General features: G+C 40.1%; 1 protein-coding gene across 14 annotated transcripts in view; it reads right to left on the bottom strand.

Moving 5' to 3' along the window:
* Positions 1 to 24144, bottom strand: part of tenm4 (teneurin transmembrane protein 4) — a 145723-nt gene that overhangs the window by 10900 nt on the left and 110679 nt on the right. For all 14 annotated transcript variants that reach the window (XM_051397661.1, XM_051397665.1, XM_051397669.1 and 11 more), the window contains 6 exons: positions 21360 to 21592; positions 20463 to 20617; positions 12301 to 13178; positions 8085 to 8257; positions 4557 to 4792; positions 595 to 891 (listed from right to left, as the gene is read on the bottom strand). In XM_051397661.1, coding sequence (XP_051253621.1) covers positions 595 to 891; positions 4557 to 4792; positions 8085 to 8257; positions 12301 to 13178; positions 20463 to 20617; positions 21360 to 21592 — 1972 coding nt within the window. The remainder of the gene's footprint in view (positions 1 to 594; positions 892 to 4556; positions 4793 to 8084; positions 8258 to 12300; positions 13179 to 20462; positions 20618 to 21359; positions 21593 to 24144) is intronic.

Here is a 24144-nt window from a genome sequence, read left to right as displayed (position 1 = left end):
TTGTGGCATCTTTTGATCCAAACAGTATGAGGTAACTGAATTTTTCACAACCCTGCAAATCAAAAATTTCCATTCGCACCCTTCTTGCACCAATAAATGAAGTCTTTAAATCAGTTCTAAGGCTGTCACAACAGGCTGACAGCATCTCAGCACTTTGAGGTGGCTGAAAAATGGACAATAGACTATTAACAAGGTGACTGGCTGCCATTTTCATATTACATGTATAAGCTGCAGAATTGCAGCTCTTCACCTTCTCCTCAACAATCTTGCCTTCAATTAGTGAGTAGAAAGTGACATTTCACTCTGTTCTTCTCATCAGAGCTATTTCAGGCTGAGCTTTGCTGTCAGACTATGGTAACAAAGTATAACGTCTGCGGTGCACCAGACAGGTTTTAATTACATTTCTGCTGATATCTGTGCTAGAGCCTGATAAAGCAGCTCAAATACTGCTGCAGTATTACAAGTTAACTTTTAACTCCAGTCTAAAATCTCCCATCAAGGTTCTTACACAAACATACCTCCACAAGTTATCTGTGCAACCTGTCCCTATCTTAAATACCTTTTAATCATCATTTCAACACCAAGAATTCGTACCTTCTCAAGGTAAGTGTAGCTCCACGATTTACCATCGGCAAATATCTGGGAGGTGATTCTGCCATTCTGGTCATACTCCATGCGTACAGACATGGTACCTCTTTGGATACCTGCCACATGCCCTCCAGGGGAATAGGTGACATTGACTCCATTCAGTCGACTGCTTGGTGCCCACAGAGTAGGCCGCCCAGCGTGGTCGTAGTGGATCCGTAAGGTAAACTTCCTGTGGTCATCATAGACCTTTTCGGTCCTGGTGATTCGATCAAAGTCCAAAGACAGCAAGTTCCTGTTATGAACCTGTAGAGAAGGAAGCAGAGTGTTAGAAACATTTAATTTGACCACAGCAAAATCCACCGAGAGATAATAAACATGTTTGGAAGTTTGAAATGATGGAGAGGAATTGGTGCACTGCTCTTCTGAGGTGGAACCTTATGAGGAGAGCTTTAATCACGAAGTGATTATTTTATATTCTTCTTTTCACAGCTTTTAATTACAACAGAGGAGCTGTATCTCAGGACTGCAGGAGCTATTGAAGTGATGAAATTATAAGAATTACCATATTTCTTTGTTTGTGTAAAAATTCTGCAGTCTTAGTGGGAGTATGCCTATTCATGCAAGAAACATTAGAGCCACATTGATCATTAAATTCATTTTCACTGCTTACTGAAAAGAATTACCAGGCTTAGATGACTCTCATTTTATTTAGCCATTTCCGTAAATTGGAAAAGAGGAGAAAAAAATCAATTCTTCTCCTGTGTGACTCAGAATATTGTTTAAATGACACTTCACATTTTGCCTCTTTTGAATGCATGAGGCTACACACACTGACCCTTGGGTTCTCTGTGATCAGAGCAGAGAGACACTGCTCCGAAGAATGTAATCCTTAAGGCCATGTTCAGGTCAGCACAGAGTCGAACAACCTATCAGGCTTTACCTGGGAGGCAGCTCTCATGTGGTAGCCAAAAAGATTGACCAACGGCCTTAACATTAAGTTTCTCAGCCTTTGTAAGCAAAAGCTACAGAGGAAAAAGAAATCAAATCAAAAGGAGAAGAGGGCTTTAGGTTCCAGGTCAGAGCAAATCTCCATACAAACCACTACTTCAAACACCATCTGGAAGATTTGGGAATATGTGGTTGTGGAGGTCTCTGGCGTTAATTAAAACTACCCGCCTGATTCTGTATTATTTAACATTTTGCATTATTATTAATGTACATAGTTCTTCCTCAGATGTGCTACGGTTTCGCTTGGTAAAATGCTTGGCAAGGCTTAAAAACATCTTAGCTCAGAAAGCTGCTTCTGGCGACTTTCCAGACACATGCCACAGAGCAGGTCGCGGGGGGCTTGCTGAGAAGTCTCACTTTTTCAATCTCACATTGAGAAAAGCATGCTTAGGTCTCTCATCTGTGAAGGGACAATTACACCAGAGGCAATTAATGTCACTGATACCTAATTGAGAGGATTACTTGACTAAAAGCAACAGATTCATGAGTAGCACGATTCAATGAAGGTTTGGAGCAGCAGAAGCAATTTGAGCCCCAAGACTAATGGGAGGGGTCCCCCAATGGAATAAAAACAGCGGGGTTCCACATTAGTTATCTTGTCTTTACTTTTGCTTACAGTCATAACGAGTGACAAAAAAGTGAAATTGCTACAGCAGTTAAACAATAAATGTTAAAATAAATAAAAGTATTAAACTACCTAGAATCTTAACAAGAACTGGCCAGATATCAAAGACTGAGAACCCTCCTGCTCCAGCATTGCCTGAATCACTCAACACAGTATTTAAGACTCTTTCATAGGCAGCAGAGGCCGGTCTGCCTATGCCTCAATACAAAAAGATTGTATTGAGATTGCTTTTAACAGGATATAAGGTATAAGAGAGAGAGAAAGTTCTTCATGCCAGGATTTGGTTCGCCAGAGACTCAACAGGGTGGAAAAAACCTCTTACATCCGAGATCCCAAGATCCCATGAGAATAGAAACCCACTCAAGAGGAATTATTTTAAATTGGACATCGGCTCTAAAAGGAAATTCTCAAACACAGTAGATGTGTAGAAACAACAGAGACTATTACAGTACATTAGACCTACAATGTTACATTTAAACTGTCCTCAACATAAAACATTACAGCAACATCTGATCTCTCAATCAATATCAATGATTTTTGTGTCAAATGACAATCTTAATCTGTCATTTTGCAAGTGAAATGCCTTTCATTGTTTCTCATGATTAATTCAACCGTTTCTCTGTTTTCTTCAATAACATCAGTTATGTTTATTCTCACACTACAATCAAGAAAACAAATTGTATCTTATTATTCGTTTCCGAATTGTGTCAAAAAGCACTACATTATAAGACACTATGATGACACTAAAATGTTAATACAGAGATATCAGCTTTGTCTCTGTTTTAAATCTCTGATTTGAATTTCTGATTTAAATGGTTGAAGTTTCTTGCTAGGGTGGAGTGGCAGCCACAAGGGTTTTCTCATTACTATACATTTACACACTACTCAATCTAAGAGGAGGCTTTGCTTCCAAGAAAAGAAACAGAGTTACTGTGCTTTGGCAACATGAATTATCAACGCTGTGTGTGGCTGGGAGTGGCAAGCCCAAGGGGCATGCAAGTAGCATGTGTCACTGTGGATGGGGTAAACTGAGCACCATCAGTGACCCGTTTAGTCTTAAGACATGAAAGGCACAATGCAAAAAGCACGTGCATTTGTAGTATGTATGAACAGTCAGAGATACAAATTGGAACACAGACAGCAACAAGCCAAACACGTTTGCTGTTCTGTGTCTTCATTCCTGGTATAAGAAAGACATGCAAAGTCAGAGCCACACAGTTTCCTCTGTTGTTCCGTTTCTCATGCATCCCTCTGTTCTGTATTTGAGAGCCACCCCCCGCCCCACACACTGTTACACACTCATCCAGCCACCCACGTAATATCACTTGACATGCCACTCAAGGTCGCTCAATGATTCCAGCTCTGTTCATCCCTTCTGTTCTTGCCATTAGGCTGCTCCCATTTCCTATCTCACCCCTGGGGCCATTGTCTGTAACATACATTAGAAGCTTTCACTTCCAAAGGGACGACAGGGCCATTAAATGAACAGCCAATGACAGACAAAGTGGCACCTCCCCATTAGCTGTGTCGCCTCCCACACAATGTGGAAGACAACTTAACCAAAGTTGTTATTTGCCTTACAAAGCCAAGAAAAGCAATAAAAGCCAATCAATCAGGATAAATATTTTATAGGTGCTCCCTGTGTATATAGTAATTTCCAGTGGGTCATTTTAGATGATTTAGGTCAAACATTGGGTGTTTATCTCATTATGAAAAGGGACCTGTTGCTATTTTGTACTGTTGTAACAAAAACTTTGTAACTGTTCAAGGTTAGCTTGTTGAGGAAATTTACCCAATGACATATTTTAACTAAAATCTATGTGGGAAACAAATAGATTTTATGTCTGCCTTATGAATGAATGAATGAATGAGTGAATGAGTGAATGAGTGAATGAGTGAATAAATGAATAAATAAATAAAACAACGCATGTGAATACTGATTTGGAGGTCAGTTACCATGGATATGGTGTAGCAAGGTATTCTACAATAAGTGTGTGCATGTATGTGACTGGCCAGCAAAGTGAGTCACCAGATGACGCACCATTGTATTTCAGCAAAGGTTGAGCCAATGTTTTTCCAAACAATAGTGCATATTTAAACCCTTGCAGTGGCCCCACTTCTTCCTCATGTGTTAGCCTTACACCTCAGGCTCCCTCTATGGAATGCAGAAGTCTGTCAGAGAAGGCTAAATTGCACAGTGTGTGCAGTCACATAAAGGAGGTAGCTGAAATTCAATTCCATTTTGAGAAAGATAGACATTATCCTTACTTTCATCCATCCTTTAACAGTCACCTTGCGGTAGTCAGTGTATAAGCACATGCGACTTTCAGCTTACCCTTAATCTGCGTCCATAGACAGTGACCTGGCCACGAGCCTGCTCCTTTCTCTGTCTCCACTCCACCAGGTTGAGGCCATTGTCAATAGCCAGGGTTACGTTCCTCTTGCTGACTGTGGGGTTGACTGTACCGGCCAGCAGATGGGGCTCTGTGTGAAGGGACACCTCCATGCCATTCGCCAACACTAGCCGTAGCGAGCCATCCAGACCAATGAAATAGCTGTTCCGAACTTGATCTGAGGATATAGAGGGGCATAGGGGGAAACGATTATGATTAGAAGAGAAACAATCAGATCTTCTTGTAGCTGATATAAGAGGACTAAATCTAATATTCATCTCAGTGAGACACAAAGATAATGACCTAAAATGGCTGCTCAGCAAAAAGAAAGCCTTTAGCAGCAGTATTTAACTGAACCCCTGCGATAATGTTGGGTCTGTGACAACAAAGATCAATAGTGAGAGGTTTCACAGCGCCAGTAAAGTAAAGTTTTACAGCTGTTGCAGCAGCCTCGAGGATATGGAGGAATGAAAACTATCAAAGCTGCTAGCTTGCCTGTGGCCACAGAGAAGGCAGGGTGAACACACACACACACACATTCACAAGGGATAAATCTGAGCCTGTCTGTTACTGTCCCTAGGTGACGACAGCCTGTGTTCCAGCTCCAGACCAGTGACTAATGTTTCCACTGAGCATCTTATGTACATTCATCAGAGAATGCCTCCTTCTAGCCTCCTGTCAGTAGACTGACAGGGACCAGGATGAATATTATTCTCATTAAGAGCAGTGGAAAATGAATGGCTTGTCAAACACTACATTAATTAGTTGACCTTATTTAACAGAAAAAAATAAAAATAAATCCAAACATACACTGTAATTTCCTCATGTTAACATGTCATATTAAAGTGGCTGTGACGATTTCTTTATTTTGCGCAGAGAGCAACAATAAGCATCACTTGGGAAGATGGGAGTTTAGTATCCTTTTGTTTTGCACAGAGCGCCACAGGATGTGTTGTGCTGCTGAGACATGAGAAATGGGCAGAGGAGGCAGGGCTGACCTTGCACTGGCCCTTACCTCTCTCCATCATACAGACACTTCAGGGGTTGACCAAAGGCCTCTGGGCAGACCCTACCAAAAGGAGGCCTCCGGGACCATATGAAGCTGGAAATACTGCTGAACTGGGGATTTCACGGTAATGCATGTATACAGTTCAGCAGGGGGAGATATCTGCCTTGCACTGACATTTAACGGGGCTATAGTCTACTTAAAACAAAACGAATAACCCAACAGTGCACCTACCATAATTTCAGTTAAGGATGTTTTTGTTCAAGAATAAAAGACAATGACCCTGATTAGTTAATACAGTTAAACAAGACAGTTACAGTTAGTTCTACTACTAACTACTCCACACTAAGTGCAATACATACACTTATTTATTATTTCACAGTTGCATTTTCGTGTCTTTATCTTTGTTTCAAGTCACTACAGATGTACAATGTATTTACACTTGACTTGTGTATATTCGGTAGTTTGATATATAGTATTATCTCCTGAGAACTTTACACATGCGCTGCATCTAACTTTATTATTGATTATTCTGTCAGTCATAATCTCAATTAATCGATAGTTGTTTGTTCCACAACATATCAAACGATTGTGAAAGATTAATCACTGTTTCCTAAAGCCTAAGGTGTCTTGTAGTGTGGGCTAAAGAAATCAGAAAATATTCACATCTGAGAAGCTAAGATGTGAGAATTTCAACATTTTTCTTCTTCATTTTAAAAATAACTCAAAATGATCATAATTGATCATCAAAGTAGTTGGCAATTAATTTAATAGTTGAGAACTAATCAACTAATCGTTGCAGCTCTACTCTACACATGACTGGAGTTGCAACTACAATTCTGAAGACTACTTCAGTAAAGCTTCCATTAATCTTAAAGCTATTCGCTTCACATAATGACAACATGATTAACAACCCCAAGGTGTGTTGAAGCTCACCCAGAAGAGGACAAACACACCAGATGACCAGAAAGAAATCTTGAAGGCAGTGCATTCATGTGTTATGTGATCCCCCAGTTGCAAGCTTACAAAGCAGACAATAGTGAATTAATTAACAGCAGAGTTCCTGGCGCCGCTCTTCTCACAAGCAGATGTCTAATAAGACAAGGTCACAACGAGGAGGTGACCAGTCCATTGAGCAACAGCGAGAAACTAGAGATTGTCATCTTCTGTTTCAGGCACAGCTTTGAAGTGAATCAGTAGGGCCAGAGAGTAGAGGACACATTCAATTTTGGAGTGTGTGTGTGTGGGATGAGGGAAGTCCAGAAAGTTCAAAGCTGTCAATGTGTAATCAATGAAGATATTGGTCAACTGCTAAATAGGATACCAGAATGCCTAAATGTGCATGACAAATCAGGAGGGCTAAGCCACGACATCAGTCCGCCCCCAGCCTTCATTTCTCTCACTAAATTTCCTAAACCTGGAGTATCTTGTATAGCCACCAGCATTGTGCTATATAAATTATGTTTTCTGACAGAAAGCCAATATATGCTTCCGTTCTGGTAAATCTGAGTTGTACTACACATTTTATTAAAAACAACAGAGGACCAACCAATACTACTGTCAGTAGGCTCTGTGTTCAAGTAGTGAGACATTACATCTTTATTTAAAGGTCAGCTCCCATAAATAAATAAAAAACAATAATAGTAATAATTCATTAACCCTTGAGTTATATTAAAACCATTTTGGTTTTATTGTCCCATGTTTTGATCTGTGTCTGTAACACCTGCAGACAGAAAGAGGTGAATGGAATTTTCAAAGCAATGAAAAGTGAAATCTGGAAAAAACAGCTTTGTATCTGTCCACAAACAATGTCCTGGTTATTCTGGATAACCCATGTGGTAACAGCATACAGTATTCCCTTTGGCTGAACCCCACCAGACCTGGCCAGAATCACCTGAATCTCTTTGAATCATTTCAATTCAATTCAATTCAATTCAATTTTATTTGTATAGCGCCAATTCATAACAGAAGTTATCTCAGGACACTTTTCAAATAGAGCAGGTCTAGACCGAACTCTTTAACATTTGTAGTCTAATCTCTAACCTGTTTGTCTTGGAACATCCTAGAAGGAGCTATTGGCCCCTAAAACACAGCTTTCGAAATCAGATGGATAAGGTGGGGATTCTGATCTGGTTTACCTTTCATAATTATGATTGCTACATGTACACTGCACAGCCAATTTAATTATCTATTGATAGCAAAGGGTTCTCATTGTATGTATCTATAATATTAATTCATGTAAGTGTCTAAAAATACTTAAGAATCCTTTCTACAACTTTCATGTCTAAACATTTTTTCTTAGTAGGCAAAATGCAACGCTAGAAGATCTTAACTTTATAGTGCAGTACCAGCAACAAAAAGTTTTTGTTGTTGAAGCAAAGTTAAAGCTTTTGGCACCTCCAGTTGCACAAAATACCTTAAAAATCACATGCTCCACTTGTGAGCTACAGTTAAAGACACTCACCCTGCATGAGTGTGTAGAAGGTGCCAGAGGCTGACAGGTTGGTCGTGACGGTGATATCCTCTTTGCTGGAGCCCTCTGTCTGGACGCGGACTGAGCTGTCGGCGTCTGTGCGGTAGCTGCTCACTCGGCCCGTAGGGTAAGTGACGTTAGTCAGACGCCCGTAACTGTCGTATCTACAAAGAAATACACTGATGTGAGCCAAAGAAGGCAAAGAGGGGCACGCCATCTGAAACTGTGTATAAACAGTAACCATAGCTGAATCATAAACAGTGCTGTGGCATGAAAAATTTACTGAGCCTTGCTGAGATTTGTTAAATCATAAGGAAGCAATCATAATCATAAATGCACGTCAGGTTTGCATATATACATGTAGGTACATAAATGTGACTAATGAGTTGCACTGTCATCTCAGATTCACTGTGATTATGAGTTGCTGTCTAGGATAAACTGTTCTAGTGGTAATTAAAAGTAGGAACTGGGAGTTTTTTGTAGAGTCCGAGATTTCCCTCTTGGTGTCACAAATTGTGGAAATGTGTCAACATAGGCAGTAAACACAGCAGCAAATCCATCGATGTCGGTAGCCTGAGGTAATAAAACTCAAAACTATCAGCTTTAATCACTGAAGCACACTCAACACAACTTCTACAAAGTGTGCAATGTCTGCTGCCGTTTGCTATTCATGAATTGAGAGTGCGTACACCAACGAGTTAAACAAGTTTGGACTCCAATAGGATATGAATGTGACATTAATATAAATGCTACTATTGTCATGGCCGAGATGAGAAAGCACACACCTTTTCACATTTGGAAAACTGCTTATTAGCTTAAAAGATTAGTGATATCACCTAATCTCATTATACAGTCTATGAAATAGAAGCACTGAGGTGCGACTCCTTGGAGAGATGCAGCATCTCCCTAGCCTACAAATCAGTCAGTTCATCACATACAGGAACATGAGTGGCCAGATTGTTTCATTTCGCTCAGAGAGCACATCAGCATACAACAATTTGAAATCTTTCAGATTGCCAGTGTTCCAGAATGGGAGTGAGTGAACGGTACATTACTTAGAATGAAGACTTTTATCTGCGCACTGAATACAGATTGGAAAGCCCACTTCAATGTTGCTGCCTGCCATAATAAAGCCTCTAATAAATGAGATGGCGGGTGCTGGTTTACGGATATTTCCTCAGCGCTGCCATCTCAAATATCCAATATGGAAAGGAAGAGTGGGAGAGGAATCATCTCCCAGAGATAAATGTTATCTGATCTCAACAGTACTAGGGACTGGGATTCATAGATCCATTTCAAGCCTTTCATTCAGGAAATACTAAATACCAGAGTAATTTTTATCTAAAGCATTTGATTTCTTTTGATACCGCTCATATCAGCAAGATATTCTCCGTGTTCATCATACAATCAAAGTTTTTGCCGTGAAAGCACTTATGGTTACACATTCTCTGCATGGTACCACTTTTAACTGTTCAGTTCATTGGACAAAGAGAGTATTACTGTTTGCCTTCACCTCTGCACAAAAGACAGAGTCCACAAGACAGAAATCTCATTCTAGAGCGACGCTGTGTGCCCTAGCTTGATCGCTGACCCAAACTCTCTCTGTCTCAATTAAGGCCTTGAGCTAGAGCCATTCCTCGGGCTTCACCGCTGAGCTCTAATGGCTCTTGCCTGCTTCAACTCAGCTGCCTATTAGCTTGCTTTCTCTCGACAAGAGGGGCATGCGGGGCAGTGTGCTCAGCAGAAGGAGAGGACTGCTTTCCCCCTGGATGGCCAAAAGTCCATTCGGATCGCATCACCTCTGTGTCACATGCTAGCTCTATGACCTTTCACGCTAAGGCCCAACAATAGGCCGGACACATCATATCAACGTCCCCTCCAGCAAACCTAACCTCAGTTTTATGAGTTATTCTCATATTTTCACTTCCTCTTACTGCCTGAGAATTTCAGAACACGTGACCGATGACTAAAAATAATGTAAAGGCAACAGCCAAGTCATTGCTTCAACTTTATTAACAGTTGTTTTACGTGATTTGGATGTTATTATTGATGTATTAAATCCACCTAATAATATTTGCTTGAACCCAGAGGCTAAGGGACATTTGTTGCTAAGTAGAAACATTACTGCCCTGTTAATTGGAGGTTAAGAGAACAATTAGGCATCCTGCAGAATGCTATGTGATTTAATAGATTTACAGCAACCCTTAAGCATAAGCACTTATCATGACAACAAAAACATTAGGAGGTCAGCAGAGCATCTGCGTATACAGTAAATGTCAGTGCAGATGAGGCTGTCGAGGGTTACAACAGAAAGGCCATGTAGCAGATGTCTTTTGATCTCAAGTCAGCCTTTTGTGCTTCAGCATTCATCCAAATTAATTTCCATCAATAGGGTATCGTAGTACACATTAGTTCATATGGGTAAAATGTTTAGCGGTGCACTTTGTTGAGCAGAGATAAATGGAGGTTCCTTTTCAATTCTGACGGTAGCAAATTATGGTTCTGACCCTCAGGTGGTGGAGTGACCTTCAAAGCTAATTATTCAAGAAAAACAAACACTCTTTATTGGGTCTAAATGAAACATGGATGATCTAACTAGCTTGTAGGTAAATATGAAGTCATTGTTTAATTTGAAAGAGAAAAACAAGAAATTTAATAATTTATTTTCTTCATTTTATTAAATTACCATGTTCTAAAAAAGTATAGAGAGCATTTGGGGAAACTGGCCTCCTGCAATATAATCTATGTACTACAGGCCTAAACACAGTTTTTTCAACAATTTAGGATTATTGTTTATCGACTTTCAGTCATGATGATAGACTCATATCATTTTACCCTTTTAAAATACTGGTTGTTTAATGAATGATTACACACATCTGTAATTAAAAAAGAACGAAATTATATATTGATTTTTTTTGCTTTACAAGTGACATGAGTTTTGTAATCAACTGTTCAACAGTTCATTACACTGATCATCAATTTGATTATTTTATACATTTGCATACACTTTAACTGAAGCTGACGATGAGTTAGTGAATAATAATTTGTACATGTGGAATTCAAATATCCTTAAAATGCTGTACTTATTTTAAGTTTTAGTTGAGACTGAAATTCAGAGTACCCTGAACATCCATTGTTTGTATTTCATCTCAAAAAAGCCCATTGTGTCATGGGTGCTATATTTGCCTTTTCTTTACATAAAAGGAAAGAGTATTCTCAATCCTGATATATACAGCAGCATTTTACAGAGTCAAAGAGAAATCATTCAGAATTTCAACCACCCACTGAATTTGTTGAAGCCGTAGGCAATTCACTCTACCTTGAGAAATGCCTATGCAAATTTCTCATATGACGACCAACTTACACACAGGTGATAAATGTCTGCTCAGATTAAACAGAGCGTCTGATTATGTGTCAGAGTGTTATATTCCTCCAGCAAGGTGTAACAGATGTCTGACCAGCCAATCTGCTTGATCACACTTTTTGGAAAGACACCCAGTTAACACAGTATCCCTTGGTATAGTATATTAAGCTAAGGGACAGATTGCTCTGTAGAACTCACAAGAACATGAAATCCTAAGCTCCAATGCTGCAGCATGTGGAAGTGTTTTCAATTGTTCCTTCACAATGTGTGGTTTGCCTGAATCAATTGCTACCTATTATGCTATTCTATTATGCTTTTATATTGCCGGGCCTTGTTGCAGTCCTACTGGTAAAATGTGCACGCTAGGAGATACGTTGTTCCTGTACCTCACGACTCCAAACAAGCAATGGTCTGCAGCCTGTCACTGCAAGCAAGGGTGCAGATGAGTAACATATCATCCAGTAATCCTATTTGGTATGATAACAGCAAATAGGATTACACCCATACATCAACAGGTCTTGTATTCTGAGTGACATAGACATCAAGGCATGAGAAGGTAACTTGTGTGCCAAAAAACTAAACTCTGATATCAAAGATGTGTTCAACTCTAAACATTCACTCTAAAGCATCTCAGCATTTAGTGCTACTTCCAACACAGTGCTTCCAGTTCAGATATTCCAGAAATGACTTTGTGAAAACTGTATATTGGATTTAAGAGATTTCACAGATCTATTTAGTTGTTCTCTGGGGCGAAGCAGTAATCTATAATAAGCTCAACTGGGATCCAGACTCTGGGTGTAAGGATTATAAATGTGTTTTGGAATGTTTTTTAGTATTACTTACTCAAAGAATGTTGTCCATCCATTTTCATTCGTCTTAGTTGCTAGCAGTCCTGAACTTCCATGGTAGGTCATTACAGCTAGTTCTTGACCCTGGGCAGCCAGAGTTTTAAGGGCATTGTTGGTGCCAATGGTGAACCAGAATGTCTGTCCATCAGGGACCATCAGCCACAGAGGCAACCCTGTTGTGTCACGTCGAATGGTCACTGTGTTCTTGTTCTTATCAGTAATGCTGCTCAGATCTCCTGCTCCGGTGTAGGTCAGATTGTAGAGGTGGTCTCCTGTAGTCAGACTTTGCGTGAAAATGTGGCTGCCATTAGAATCAAACAGATAGAGTTCATCATTAATGGGAGAGGACACCTCATACATGCTGAGAGGATTCAGATAGGGCTTGTTTTTGCGCACATAACGGATACGAATGTTGCCCAGATCTGCAATATAAAGCTCTCCATCTGGACACACTGCTAGAGAAGAGGGTGCATTCAGCTTAGCATCCTTGGCATAGCCCTCATCTCCAGAGTAACAATCACAGTTGGCATCATTCTTGCAGTCACAGCCACTTGGTGCTCCTGCAACCAGGGAGATCTCTCCATTGGTGGACACCTGTCGTACTCTGTTTATTTTCTTTTCATCTGACTCAGCAATGTACAAAATGCCATTGTGGGACACAGCCAAGGCATTGGCGGATTCCAGGGTGGCATGGATGGCCACTTTGCTCATGAGGAAATGGTCAATCCCAGGCACTTGGCAGTGCATGGGCCGGCCAGCTACAATACGGACTTGATGGTTTTCTGAGATTTGGAGTACTACGTTGTTGTCCAGGACGTACAGGGAGTTGTCCATGGGACTCACTGCCAGGTCTGTTGGCCACTCAAGACGCACCTAAGAAGAAAAAACACACCCAGAATATCAGCCTCAGGTCACAAAAACAGACCATACTCTTATTGATCCACACATTTTTCACTTTATCAGAGAGAAACAGTCCCTTAAGGGAAGAATCATTGAAAAGTGCTCACAAAAAAGATAGGCTGTTGTGAAAAAGGTGGGCTATCTCATAGCTTACGCTGGAAGCAAAAACTGTTTTGAAACGATTTATTATCTGATAAGGAGGAAAATAGCAGCTGGTGTACTGTTAAAAGGGGAAACACAAAAACATGATTTTTAAGATCAAAGATGATAACAATAGTGGTGAGGAATGGCAGAACGAGAGATCATTCAAATGATCAGATTAAGTAAAAAAAGCACACTGCAATTGATCATGAGAGCTCTGGAGGACTGGACTTCTGCATCTTTCACCTCTAGCGAGTCACTGTTTTTCCTTGCTTTAGGTTATTAATTTTGTAATGACAAGAAATCGCATGAGTCCTTGAAAAGAAACTGGAGCACACTTACAGAATGAAAGCCTAGCCTGCCTCTGGCCTCCTAAATTATGACTTATTGTTCTGCTAACAATGTATCAGGCTTTTAACAAATTGGAATGATTGGATCCATCCAATTTACTGGTCTCCCTCTCACTTATGATCCCAGGGGGATCTCTTAGGAACATAATATGAAGTGCCATATTTCAATAGAGGCCTTGGAGCACCAACAAAGGGGACTGATTAAAACCTGGACCAAAATACAAAGACAGGTTCAGGTTTAGGCAAACTATTAGAAAAGACTTGCCTTAACATTGTTTTGGATTCTTTGTCCCACAACTGTGAAATGGGAAGGTGAATTAATTTATTTAGCTGTTACTATGGATGACTTATTTGTCTTAATGACCTGGAAACGCAAATTGTGTAAACCTTTATCACCAGTATTGACAAAGGAGAAATCAGGTAAGTTGAACTTCAACGTGAAATACATTTTTACTTAGACCTTACCCTTGACAATATCTTACTCTTTAATTATGTGTTTTGGAAAAGAAACCTAAATTGTATACTTGAGGTAAACCAAGTATGCAGAAAGCTAAAATAAATACACAGATGCACCATGTAGAGTTCATTGTAAAAGAGTGTATGACTGCATAACAAAACAATAAGTTCACCAAAAACAACATTTGCAGTAAGAAAATGCAGGTTTCTGACTTGTGAATGCAAAAACATGAGGGTTCAAAAAGGTTCAGGGAAATGGTTTCCACCAATAAAAATGTGGAAAAAGTCAAGGTTGACACATAACATTCAACTTTTTTTGATGTGCTGCTCTGCATTACACAGCACAAAACACAGGGGTCCTCAAACAAAAAATATGACATTCAATAGCACACAGAGGAGCAGGTTGCTAACAGACAAAAGTTTTCTGGTAAAAGTCTGCCAGCCATATTATGGGTTTTATTAACCTGCTATTGACAAATATTCCTAATTTTAAAATTTAAAGGGCAACGCTCACACAATAATTAATCCAAAATTGACTGGGGATTTTATGGAGATGATTACTTGAATGTGTCTACACTCTTGGCACTGGTCATGTTCTTGAATCCCAGTCACAAGCAGAGCACTTGTCCACCTTTGATTGAGAAACAGCTTTGAGCATCACACACAGCTCACATCCCATAAACCTCTCATCATCCCATCATCCCCCATAAAACAGAGGAGGTTTATATAATAGGACACATACAACAAACAGCAGACTGACAATGGATACATGTCGTCTTTCAGTGAGCAGAAAATGCATTTACTTGGGAAATGAAGGGGAGACTTTCAATTTCTTAAAACCTATTTCTTGTCAACACTGGCGGTTAAATATTTCATGAGCCAGAGTGTGGAGTGGCTCGGGGGAGCTGCCTGTAAGGAGGTTTTCACGCCACTCTGACTGATGAGGGGATATTTCCCGAGCTGCTGTCCCATATGCTGTAACCCGATCATACCCTCCCCCTTATACAGTGGGGCAGCTGTCAGTAGTGCCTGCCTGACACAGCCGTCACCGGCAAAAATCCCCAAATCAGCCAAGAATGCGAGCCACCAACACAAAACTATTTTTAAATATATTTGAACTTGTGTTAGAACTATAATTTCATTTTCCATTAGCAATCTCTTCACTCTTTGCTCATAGCAGCATGATGCCTGTCTGAAGAAGAGTAATATGTCAATTTTTGAAGTCCCTCTAAGATTCGAATTGAATGTCACAGTCAGAGCCTTGATAAAGCTTTCTGAAGCTGCTAACACCCTTGAAATATGTTCAAGTGATCTTGTTTTAAGACATGGTTTCCCTCCATTTAAGTTTGAACTCAGCAGGGGATGCAGAGGAGATTTTCAAGACTTGAAACAGAAAATGGAACAGATTTCTGAAACAGCAAGGACCTAAGGCCTTGGCGTAAACAAATTAATACATTCTTGAACGAGGTCAAACTCTTGTCCTTTTGCACGATAATAAAAAGTTAAAAGAAGGAAAGGTTACAGAGCTACACATCGAATTAAGAGTGAGTTTTGCTGCAGTACGCTCGCTGCACAGATGGCATGGCAAGATAACAATGACCTCATCAGAGGAGGGAGCGAAATTTGACATAATTTTTTGCCCAGAACAGGTGAGGTACAACAAAAGTAATGACCACCACTGTGATGAGCCTTCTCCAGAGAAGCTCTGGTCCTAAGTGAGGGGTTGGGGAGTGTTTGAAGTAGGAAGCTATGTGCCCTGGATGAATTTTTAATGGATGCTTTTTACTGTCTGAGTGTCTCTGGCAGTGCTTGTGCGATTTGTCATCGTTGTATAGCTGCAGTCAGTCTGCCTGTATCCTCGCTGCTGTGGAGCTGGGATGGTGAGCATCTATAGGCGCTTGTGTTTGTGTGTGGGGAGGGGTAAGGGAGCAGCAAGCATGGGTCATGAGGGGGATGGAGTTCCCCCGGAGCTGGAAATGGACAGCTGGAGGCTTTGCTCCCTCCACTGAATACATCATTTCAGCACACAGAAAGCTTCTCTCCACTGGCATCGGCAGCCCCCTCAGGACCTGTTTGCTAGTCGTACTCGATAACATACACGATGGGGCAAGAAAAAACCAGTGCATGCACATGAAGCAGGGCTTAGACATCAATCAAATTAAACCCAGGAATATTTTTTTCATAACAGTAAAACTAAAACAATAATAGATACTGTTTCAAACTATACATAATTGCATTATTAGGATTACAAATTACTGCTATGTCATGGTATTGAAAAACTATGTCCTGAAGGTGTCATGGAGAAAAAATAAAGTGTGCTCTCAATTTAATAATTTGTGTTCTTGAATTAATAATTTTTGATAGACACTCATTGTCCAGCTCTGTCTCTCAATCCCTCGCCGCCCATACAAAGCCACAAAGCCACACCTTAATGAAAAAATGTACATATGTATGATGGGTGAACCCGACAAAGGCTCCAGCTCTGCGGCTGCTAAAGGGCTTAAGCTACTCAATATTTTTCACTGCACTCACAAATAATAGCCCCAAAATAAAAATATATTAGACCGGATGATGTTGTAGCCTGATATGAAACGAATATCTAACTGTCCGTCATAAATTACAACCAATCACATGATGCCTGGATTACCTGTACATAAATGTTAGCCTGTACAGTTAAATGTCAAAACGCATATTAATACTGTCAGTAAATTGAAGTTCACTGCTCACTGATGTGCTGAAGAGAGAAAGAAAGCTGTGTTCAGTAGGAGCACTCATTCTATTAACCAGTAAGCACTTCTACACTCACATGAACAGTTGCTACAACTGAAACTGCATGAGCGAAATTGACACAGACACCCCACAAGTTTTATTGCCTCACCACAGATTAAAAATATTAGAAATAAATGTAAATTAGATCAGATGATATTTCAGCCTGATACAGTATGACATCAGATATCTGAATGTCCGTCATAAGCCAATTACAAGATGCCTGACTCACAAAGCCATGCTTGTTGGAGACTTAAAGTTAAGTAGGCCACAGTTACTATTAAAAGGTAATATACATGAGTTTATCATAATGCAGTGTTTTAGTGTTTCTATGTCCAGCTGACAGTCAGACGAAAATTCAAAGCAGCACATGAGCGGCAGACCTACAGTCCAATATCAGCCCAAACATCATCAGTATCAGACCAAAACAATACTCAAGGAGCTTATCGCTAATACAGATTTTATTAAATTACAAATCTAGTCATCCATCAAGACTGCATCATCTTCGAGTAGTAACAGGAACCATGCCAGTAAGCGTGACCGACAGGTGGCCAGCAATTTCTCACATCCCTGGGGGTCCCAGGATCAGGACCTTGAACAGTGATTATGATCTACCTGTAAAGAAGGAGGCGGCTATGACTGCTCTATCTACTGATAGTCTTTCCTTTATCTCAACTGAACATTATTTAATATCATGGAAGTTTTTAGCTCATTGTAGGCCTGTTATACAATAGATATCTGCAGGTAGAGAAAAGTCCCTGGATAAATGAATCTAAAACATTTTAAATTTTGATTCTGATTGATGGCATTCCCCCAGAACATCTTCAGATACAAGACATTTCCAAACTGCACAAAGCCATTCACCAAATATGATTTTCTTTTTTTTTTTTTTTTTAAATCTAACCAATCGTGCCCCCTGCACACAAGAGGCTTTACTCTGCTTTCATCTAAACCAGGGTCGAGCCACCAGCTGTGGCCTTTGAGGCGTTTGAAGACGGTCCTATTTTTGCTCAATCCCAGATTTCAAATATTAAAACTTTAAATTAATTAGATCTGATGGTGTCTGAAATTAGCTATCTCACTGCCCATCACAATTAAACCAGTTAGGCTACATGGTTCTGGACCGTAACCTGGTTAAACAGGTGTGTTTTGGAGCAGCAGCTGGAGGCTCAGAGGAACTGTTTCCGCCGAATAGCTGAGCCAGACAGCACTGGAAAATATCAAAAGACAAGTTAATTACTGTCAGTAAATAGTATAAGTCACTGCTGCACAGAGAGGGGTACAGCTGTAGGCTGTATGGCACGTGCTCTCATGCTGTGCCACCTGTAAGCTCTGGTTTTACGCACAAGGTGATTTGGTTTTATGCACAAGGTGATACATCTAAATGGAGCTCTCAGTGTCTTAGTTGCAGTTTGGCTAACTGCAGAAAAACAGATGACAAAGTGTGTGTTGGGATTGCCCATGGACTGAAGAAAAAGCACATGCAAAGCTGATCATATTAGTAATGTTAACTAGCCAAAGCAAAAGTGTTTCATTTCACTGATTAGTGGAACTTGTTGGCAATGTGTGATATTCAGAGTCTGGACTTTTACCAACAGTAAAATAAAAAAAGCGACAGATCTGATGGAGCTCAAGGCACATCCTAAGGATGGCTTTATTCCAAAAGATATGACTGGATAAACTTGTAAACTCTCTGTTACAGCTTATCTGTCTGATGTAAAAAGTACCAAATGCCATTTACTATTAATTCGTAAATGATCCTGTCGCCCTGACGGGATAATTAATAACTATAAATAATTAATGAAGTTACACTGCTGTACCACGGTACATAAAAATGCCTATTCCTAATTTGGAGATGCTCGTGTCTTTCCTGCTGCTGAGTGATGGTTCCAGGTATTCCATAATTAATATAAATAAACTGATTACTCAGTGACATGTGAACATAATTGTTAAGATATATTATTCTAATGCATTACAGAATTGGTGAAATTGTAGATCATACATGAAAGGTATTTTAAGGATTTAGGGAGAGGTCTTTATGTGTGCCTCCCCCAACTAAAGCCACACAAACTGTGGCTTTTGTCTGGAATGTGGCATAAAAAGGCTGATGTTTAGACATTGTCCTGTGTGAGGAGGCAGCCTAGTTATTGATACAACTATGTTAAATTTTTTCATGAATGGATAGCTTTGTGGCTTTGTTTGGACGGTGATAGACAGAGCTTGAAAGCGGGTGTCTCATGACAAAAACAATATGCTATTAAATTGAGGCCACATATTTAGTAATTCGAGAGCACTAATTGTTAGATCCATGACACCTTCCGGGCTCTGTTCAAAACAACCCCTAACTAGCTGGATTGAATATTATAATGTCAGAAAAAAAAAAGGCTGCTAGAGTACGCAAAAAGTCTGTCTCGACAAAGGGAAGTCACTGAGCTGGGGAGTGATGTGACCTCAGTGCAGTGCCCTTGCCTAGGGGATGTGTTCTGTCTGATGTAGTGGTCTGGTACATATGTGTGCATATGTGTGTGTGCATGTGTTTGTGTGCATCAGTGAACATGTGTGCATAAATTGAAAGCCAGCGAGGTTATAGGTCATCCTCATCATCCCCCTACAGCTATAGGTCAAAGGCCTTTTGCACTTGGGGCTGTGTGGCCACTTGACACAGACATGGAAGCCCCCAGTAATACAGTGCCACCTCTGGTTTCAGCATGGCTCTATAGCCCAGTGCTATGTTTATTAGAGTTTCTGTGGGTTCCACCAGTCTGGACTGGACCCTTAACTGCCTATTTTCATTTTTTATTTGTATTTGCTTGTTAACCATAAGATGATTTAAATTGTGTAATTTACCAGGCTGGCACAGCTGTGTTTGGAGCTGCTTTCCTGAATTCATAATCTTCTGGACCAATGAGATTCATCTCAGGGAATCCAGACCATCCTTGGTTTAATGAATCTAACATCCTCCTCTTTGGTCACAGGGGCAGTTTTTGCATAAATTAGGTGCAACATGCAATTTTTTCTTTTACTACCACTACACAGACTTGCATTTTATCTGGTCCATATTATTTTTGCTTTTTCTTATCACACAGACAATATTATTGTACTTTTTATTGTGTGTATAGTATTTAAAACATCCTAACGTCATAATGTGTTTTTATGTTTTTTGCTGCATAACAAACTTCCTCTTGTTGAGTAATAACAGTCTGACCTGACCTGACCTAAATTCAGAAACTTTACTGGCTTAGGTGAACACAGGAAAACAGTATTCAGTCGGAAAACTGTCAGTAGAGTCCCAGCAGAGTGCTACAAGCCTGTAGGCTCTAACTGCCTTCCTCTACCTTAGCATTACAAGTCCTGTGAATATAAAAGTGGAGAAAAAAATGTAGATCAAAACTAGACTCAGAACCACTAGATTCAGGCTTCTGAGTACAGGTTGCATCTGAAATGGGAATGTAAGCAGCCTGGATACTGGGGTCAGTCAAGGAGACTGGTGTAGGTTGAGAGACAGCAAGACACATGCCGGCTGCCCGGGTCAGGGAGGTCGTACCTGAGAGATGTCCATCACAGCATCGCAGCTGAGAGGTCGGGCAGAGGTCAGGTCATTGAAGCCCAGAAGAGTAGAGATGATACCATTCTGATCAATCCTGCGAATCATGGTCCCATCCACAAAGAAGATTACTCCGTACTTATCCACGGTAATGCCTGCAGATAAAAAGTCACCCAATGCAGAGAAGAGGAAAATATCCATCAGTTATTTTGTTTATCTGTGCCTTAATGAGAGGACAGAGCACCACTAAATGACAATTAAGCACTATTCACAATAAAAATTAAAGACGGCAATAAAAGCTAATGTGAGGATTGATTTTTTAAATCAATATTGGAGAACAATAGAAACATCAAAATAGATGAAGAGTACTGTATGTATTGATTCAATTACAACAAAAATTTAATCAGTGCAGTGTCTTTCTCTCATGCTCTCTAGGCCTTAAACAACAACACAACCAAGAATACTAACCTTAGCTATGCACATCTCTGTATTTTTCTATTACTTCAGGGTCTGTTAAACTATATTCAAGCAGCACTGAACATGAATACATGTTGCACATTTCAGTGTGATTCACAATGTCATCCCAATGGAGGACAAAAAGTAAGCATGTGATCTAATGACTAATGCATCATACAGATATGGAAGCAACAAGAAAAAAGAAGGGGATATTATAAAAAAATGAATCGAGTTATATAATAGCTGAAGCTAGCGAGCAACATGTGATGGAGCTAAGAGAAGAGAATTGAATGCATGAAAACTGTAGAGTATTGAACAAGCCTCTGTTACTGCTGTATTCAACTACCCAGCAGTGTAGTCTACTTGAAAAGAACAGACAAAACAAGAACCCCAACTGACTGTGTGCACACTACATTGATTATAATAGCATCCATACAATACCTCTTGGGTTAGTGAGAGTGGCATCGACAGCCTTTCCTCCATCCCCGCAACGAGTGTCATCATATGGGAGACACTGGTCACCAGTGCCTGCCACCAGCTCCAGATTCTTGGCCACATCTTTCACAACATTCAGCGATTTCACCTTGAACACCTTCCTGCTGCTGGTGTCCGAAAGGTACACAGCACCGTTCACTGGACTGGTGGCCAGGTAGTACTTATGAGCAGGGCTGTTGCTGAGAGAGGGGGAAAGAGAGGAAGAAGCCCAAGTCAATAAAGCTGGAAGGGCTACAGTGCTTTCAATAAGAAACATTGTGTAATACAATTAAAATGGATTCAAAAGCCATTTAGAGAGTCAATTGGGCACAATTACAGTTTAAACCAAGGACATGGAAAAAGAAAAATAGAATGAGATTAAACATGGCAAAATAGAATAAGATTAAACATGACATAATGGTGGAGCTTAGAACTCATCTACAATACAGTCAGCTTAGTTAGAAATCCCTGTTGTCAAAAGAGAGAAAATTTCACTTGTCAGAATATATGTGTATAGACACAGTAGACATATGTGAACGTACTGTATAGGTATTGATAGAGATACATATGTCTAGCTTCTTTCAAACTATTGAAACAGTAATGCTGGAGGGGATCCAGAGTTAGAAAGACAAAGAGAAACAAGGGTCTAGTGGGACTCAGTCAGTGGGGTACACTGGATCCTTAGACATAAATCCTAATTACTCCCCTATCCCTGACCCTGAAATCTTTGTGATATCATCTGAAAACAACAGTATGAAACCACGGTGTGTATACAGTAGCAGTAGCCTGGTTAATGCTAGAAGAAGTACAAACAAGTATGTTTTCCATTTCCCTTGGGATTTCTTTTTGCAGAAATACAAATGCATAGCTGAAGCAGCAATCCAAATACACTATGCATCCATCAGGCAGAAATTCCAGCACAGAAAAAACATCCTATTAAACTTCCAACCAAGTCAACAAAAAAATCCTTCATATCCACAGGAGGTTGCCCAACCTGACAGACAGACAATAGAACCAAATATAACCAATCCTGCTGTGGCGGGACGCATGCAATCTATTGGCATACTCCAGACAGAATAGGTGTCAGAAAACAAAGATGACTGTAGACAAATCCATAGTAGTACAAATGAAGTGACAGAGAGGACTATTTCTATTAGAAACCTGCTCCTGCTTGTAATAAACACAGGGTCTTCTGCTGAAAAATCAAACCATGACAGATTATAACTTAAAACCTAAGCCCAATGGTACTATGCATTACTGGATGGTGGAGACTATTGGCAGAACTGATCTTATTTTGAAAGTGGCAGATTTGACTGACAGATTTGATAGACTTCCCATATATACAGCACATGGCACAGATGGTACTTGGATAAGAGGTCCTTTCTCTACAGCTGCCACCAATGTAAAAAAACAGCTGAGCAATCCCTTTCAACTAGTTGTATTAGTTGATTTTAAGAAAATGTATCAACAATTTGGCTATTAAACACATAAATCATTTAATCTTACATCAAGCAAAAAGTCAAAAGTCCAGCTTTACAAATGTGATCATGTCCTTTTTCCAGTTGTAAACAAACTTGAATACTTTTATAATTGAATATCTTTGGGTTTTTGACTGTTGGTCAGAAAAACAAGGAATTAGTAACAGGTTTAGCAACGTAGTGGTTAGCCCACCTTAAAGATGACCAGTGTTATCAGGGCAGGATACAGCACAGTTCTGCCAGATCTGATAAGCATTACGGAGAAACCTGTCAGCAGGGCGTCATTCAAAGTGGATTAAGACAGAATTTCAACTTTAACCTTGAGGGTTCTTTTAGGGCTTATGGTTGGTATGACAGTGCCAAAGCTTATATTTTTATAATACAACAAGAAGAAAGACCAGTGGGTCTGTGGAATTGTCAACTCCAGTGCATACTTTTAAATGACAATTGACCTTCAATGAATCAGTGATGACAGGACTCTGCAGCAAACCTCAGGCACACATGTCACAATCAGCCTACTGACCAAGTTGACTGATAGTTGGTCTACAATAGATTCCAGGTACATCCGACTGGCTTAGAAAAACGACTTTCTGTCTTAGAGTAGGTCAGTAGCAACCCTCAATAACTGGATTCCACTTTGCATTTTATCTACCATGTGCAATCAGCTGATACCTTATCAGCTCCCAGTTGCATGTAGAACAGTGTTGGTCCCCCCCAGTGTTTGAAACTATGAGGTGTTATTCCTTGACCTTGAGCTATGGCCACATACTCCATCTATATTCACTGACAACATCTAGTTTGTAGAAGATAATTGGATTTTGCTGCATGCTGGCACGGCAATGGAGGGAGCGTGGTTGGAGTGGATGGGGACATCCTTAGTAGGGGGTCAATGAACACTGTAGTGAGATCACCCACCTCCCGTCCCTATCGCTAGCTCACACATGAAAAGGAGGCAGCCACACGTTTTATACAGACACATGCTGTGTTTTCCTGGATAAATCTCCTTTTTAATATGCAAATGTGTTTGGAGTGCTGAGACCAAAGGGATGGTGCGTTGACGTTTTGCAAAAGCGCACAACTGTGTATGGAATGTGTAAATTAGTCTACGTAAGCATATTAACATGTCTGTTCTGCACAAAGACATTTGCAGAATTAAGACTGAGAAAAGATAGCTGCAGAAAAGGCAATAGAGTGCTTCTGAGTGTTTTGTTAATGTGGTCACTTTGGAAAATAGAGGTCAGTGACCAGCATCACTTGGCTTTTCATCCTCAGTT

This window comes from Dicentrarchus labrax, unplaced genomic scaffold, assembly GCF_905237075.1.
Source record: "Dicentrarchus labrax unplaced genomic scaffold, dlabrax2021, whole genome shotgun sequence".
Classification (NCBI taxonomy): domain Eukaryota; kingdom Metazoa; phylum Chordata; class Actinopteri; family Moronidae; genus Dicentrarchus; species Dicentrarchus labrax.
Note: the sequence above shows the minus strand (reverse complement) of the source record. Positions and strands in the feature narration are given on the sequence as shown.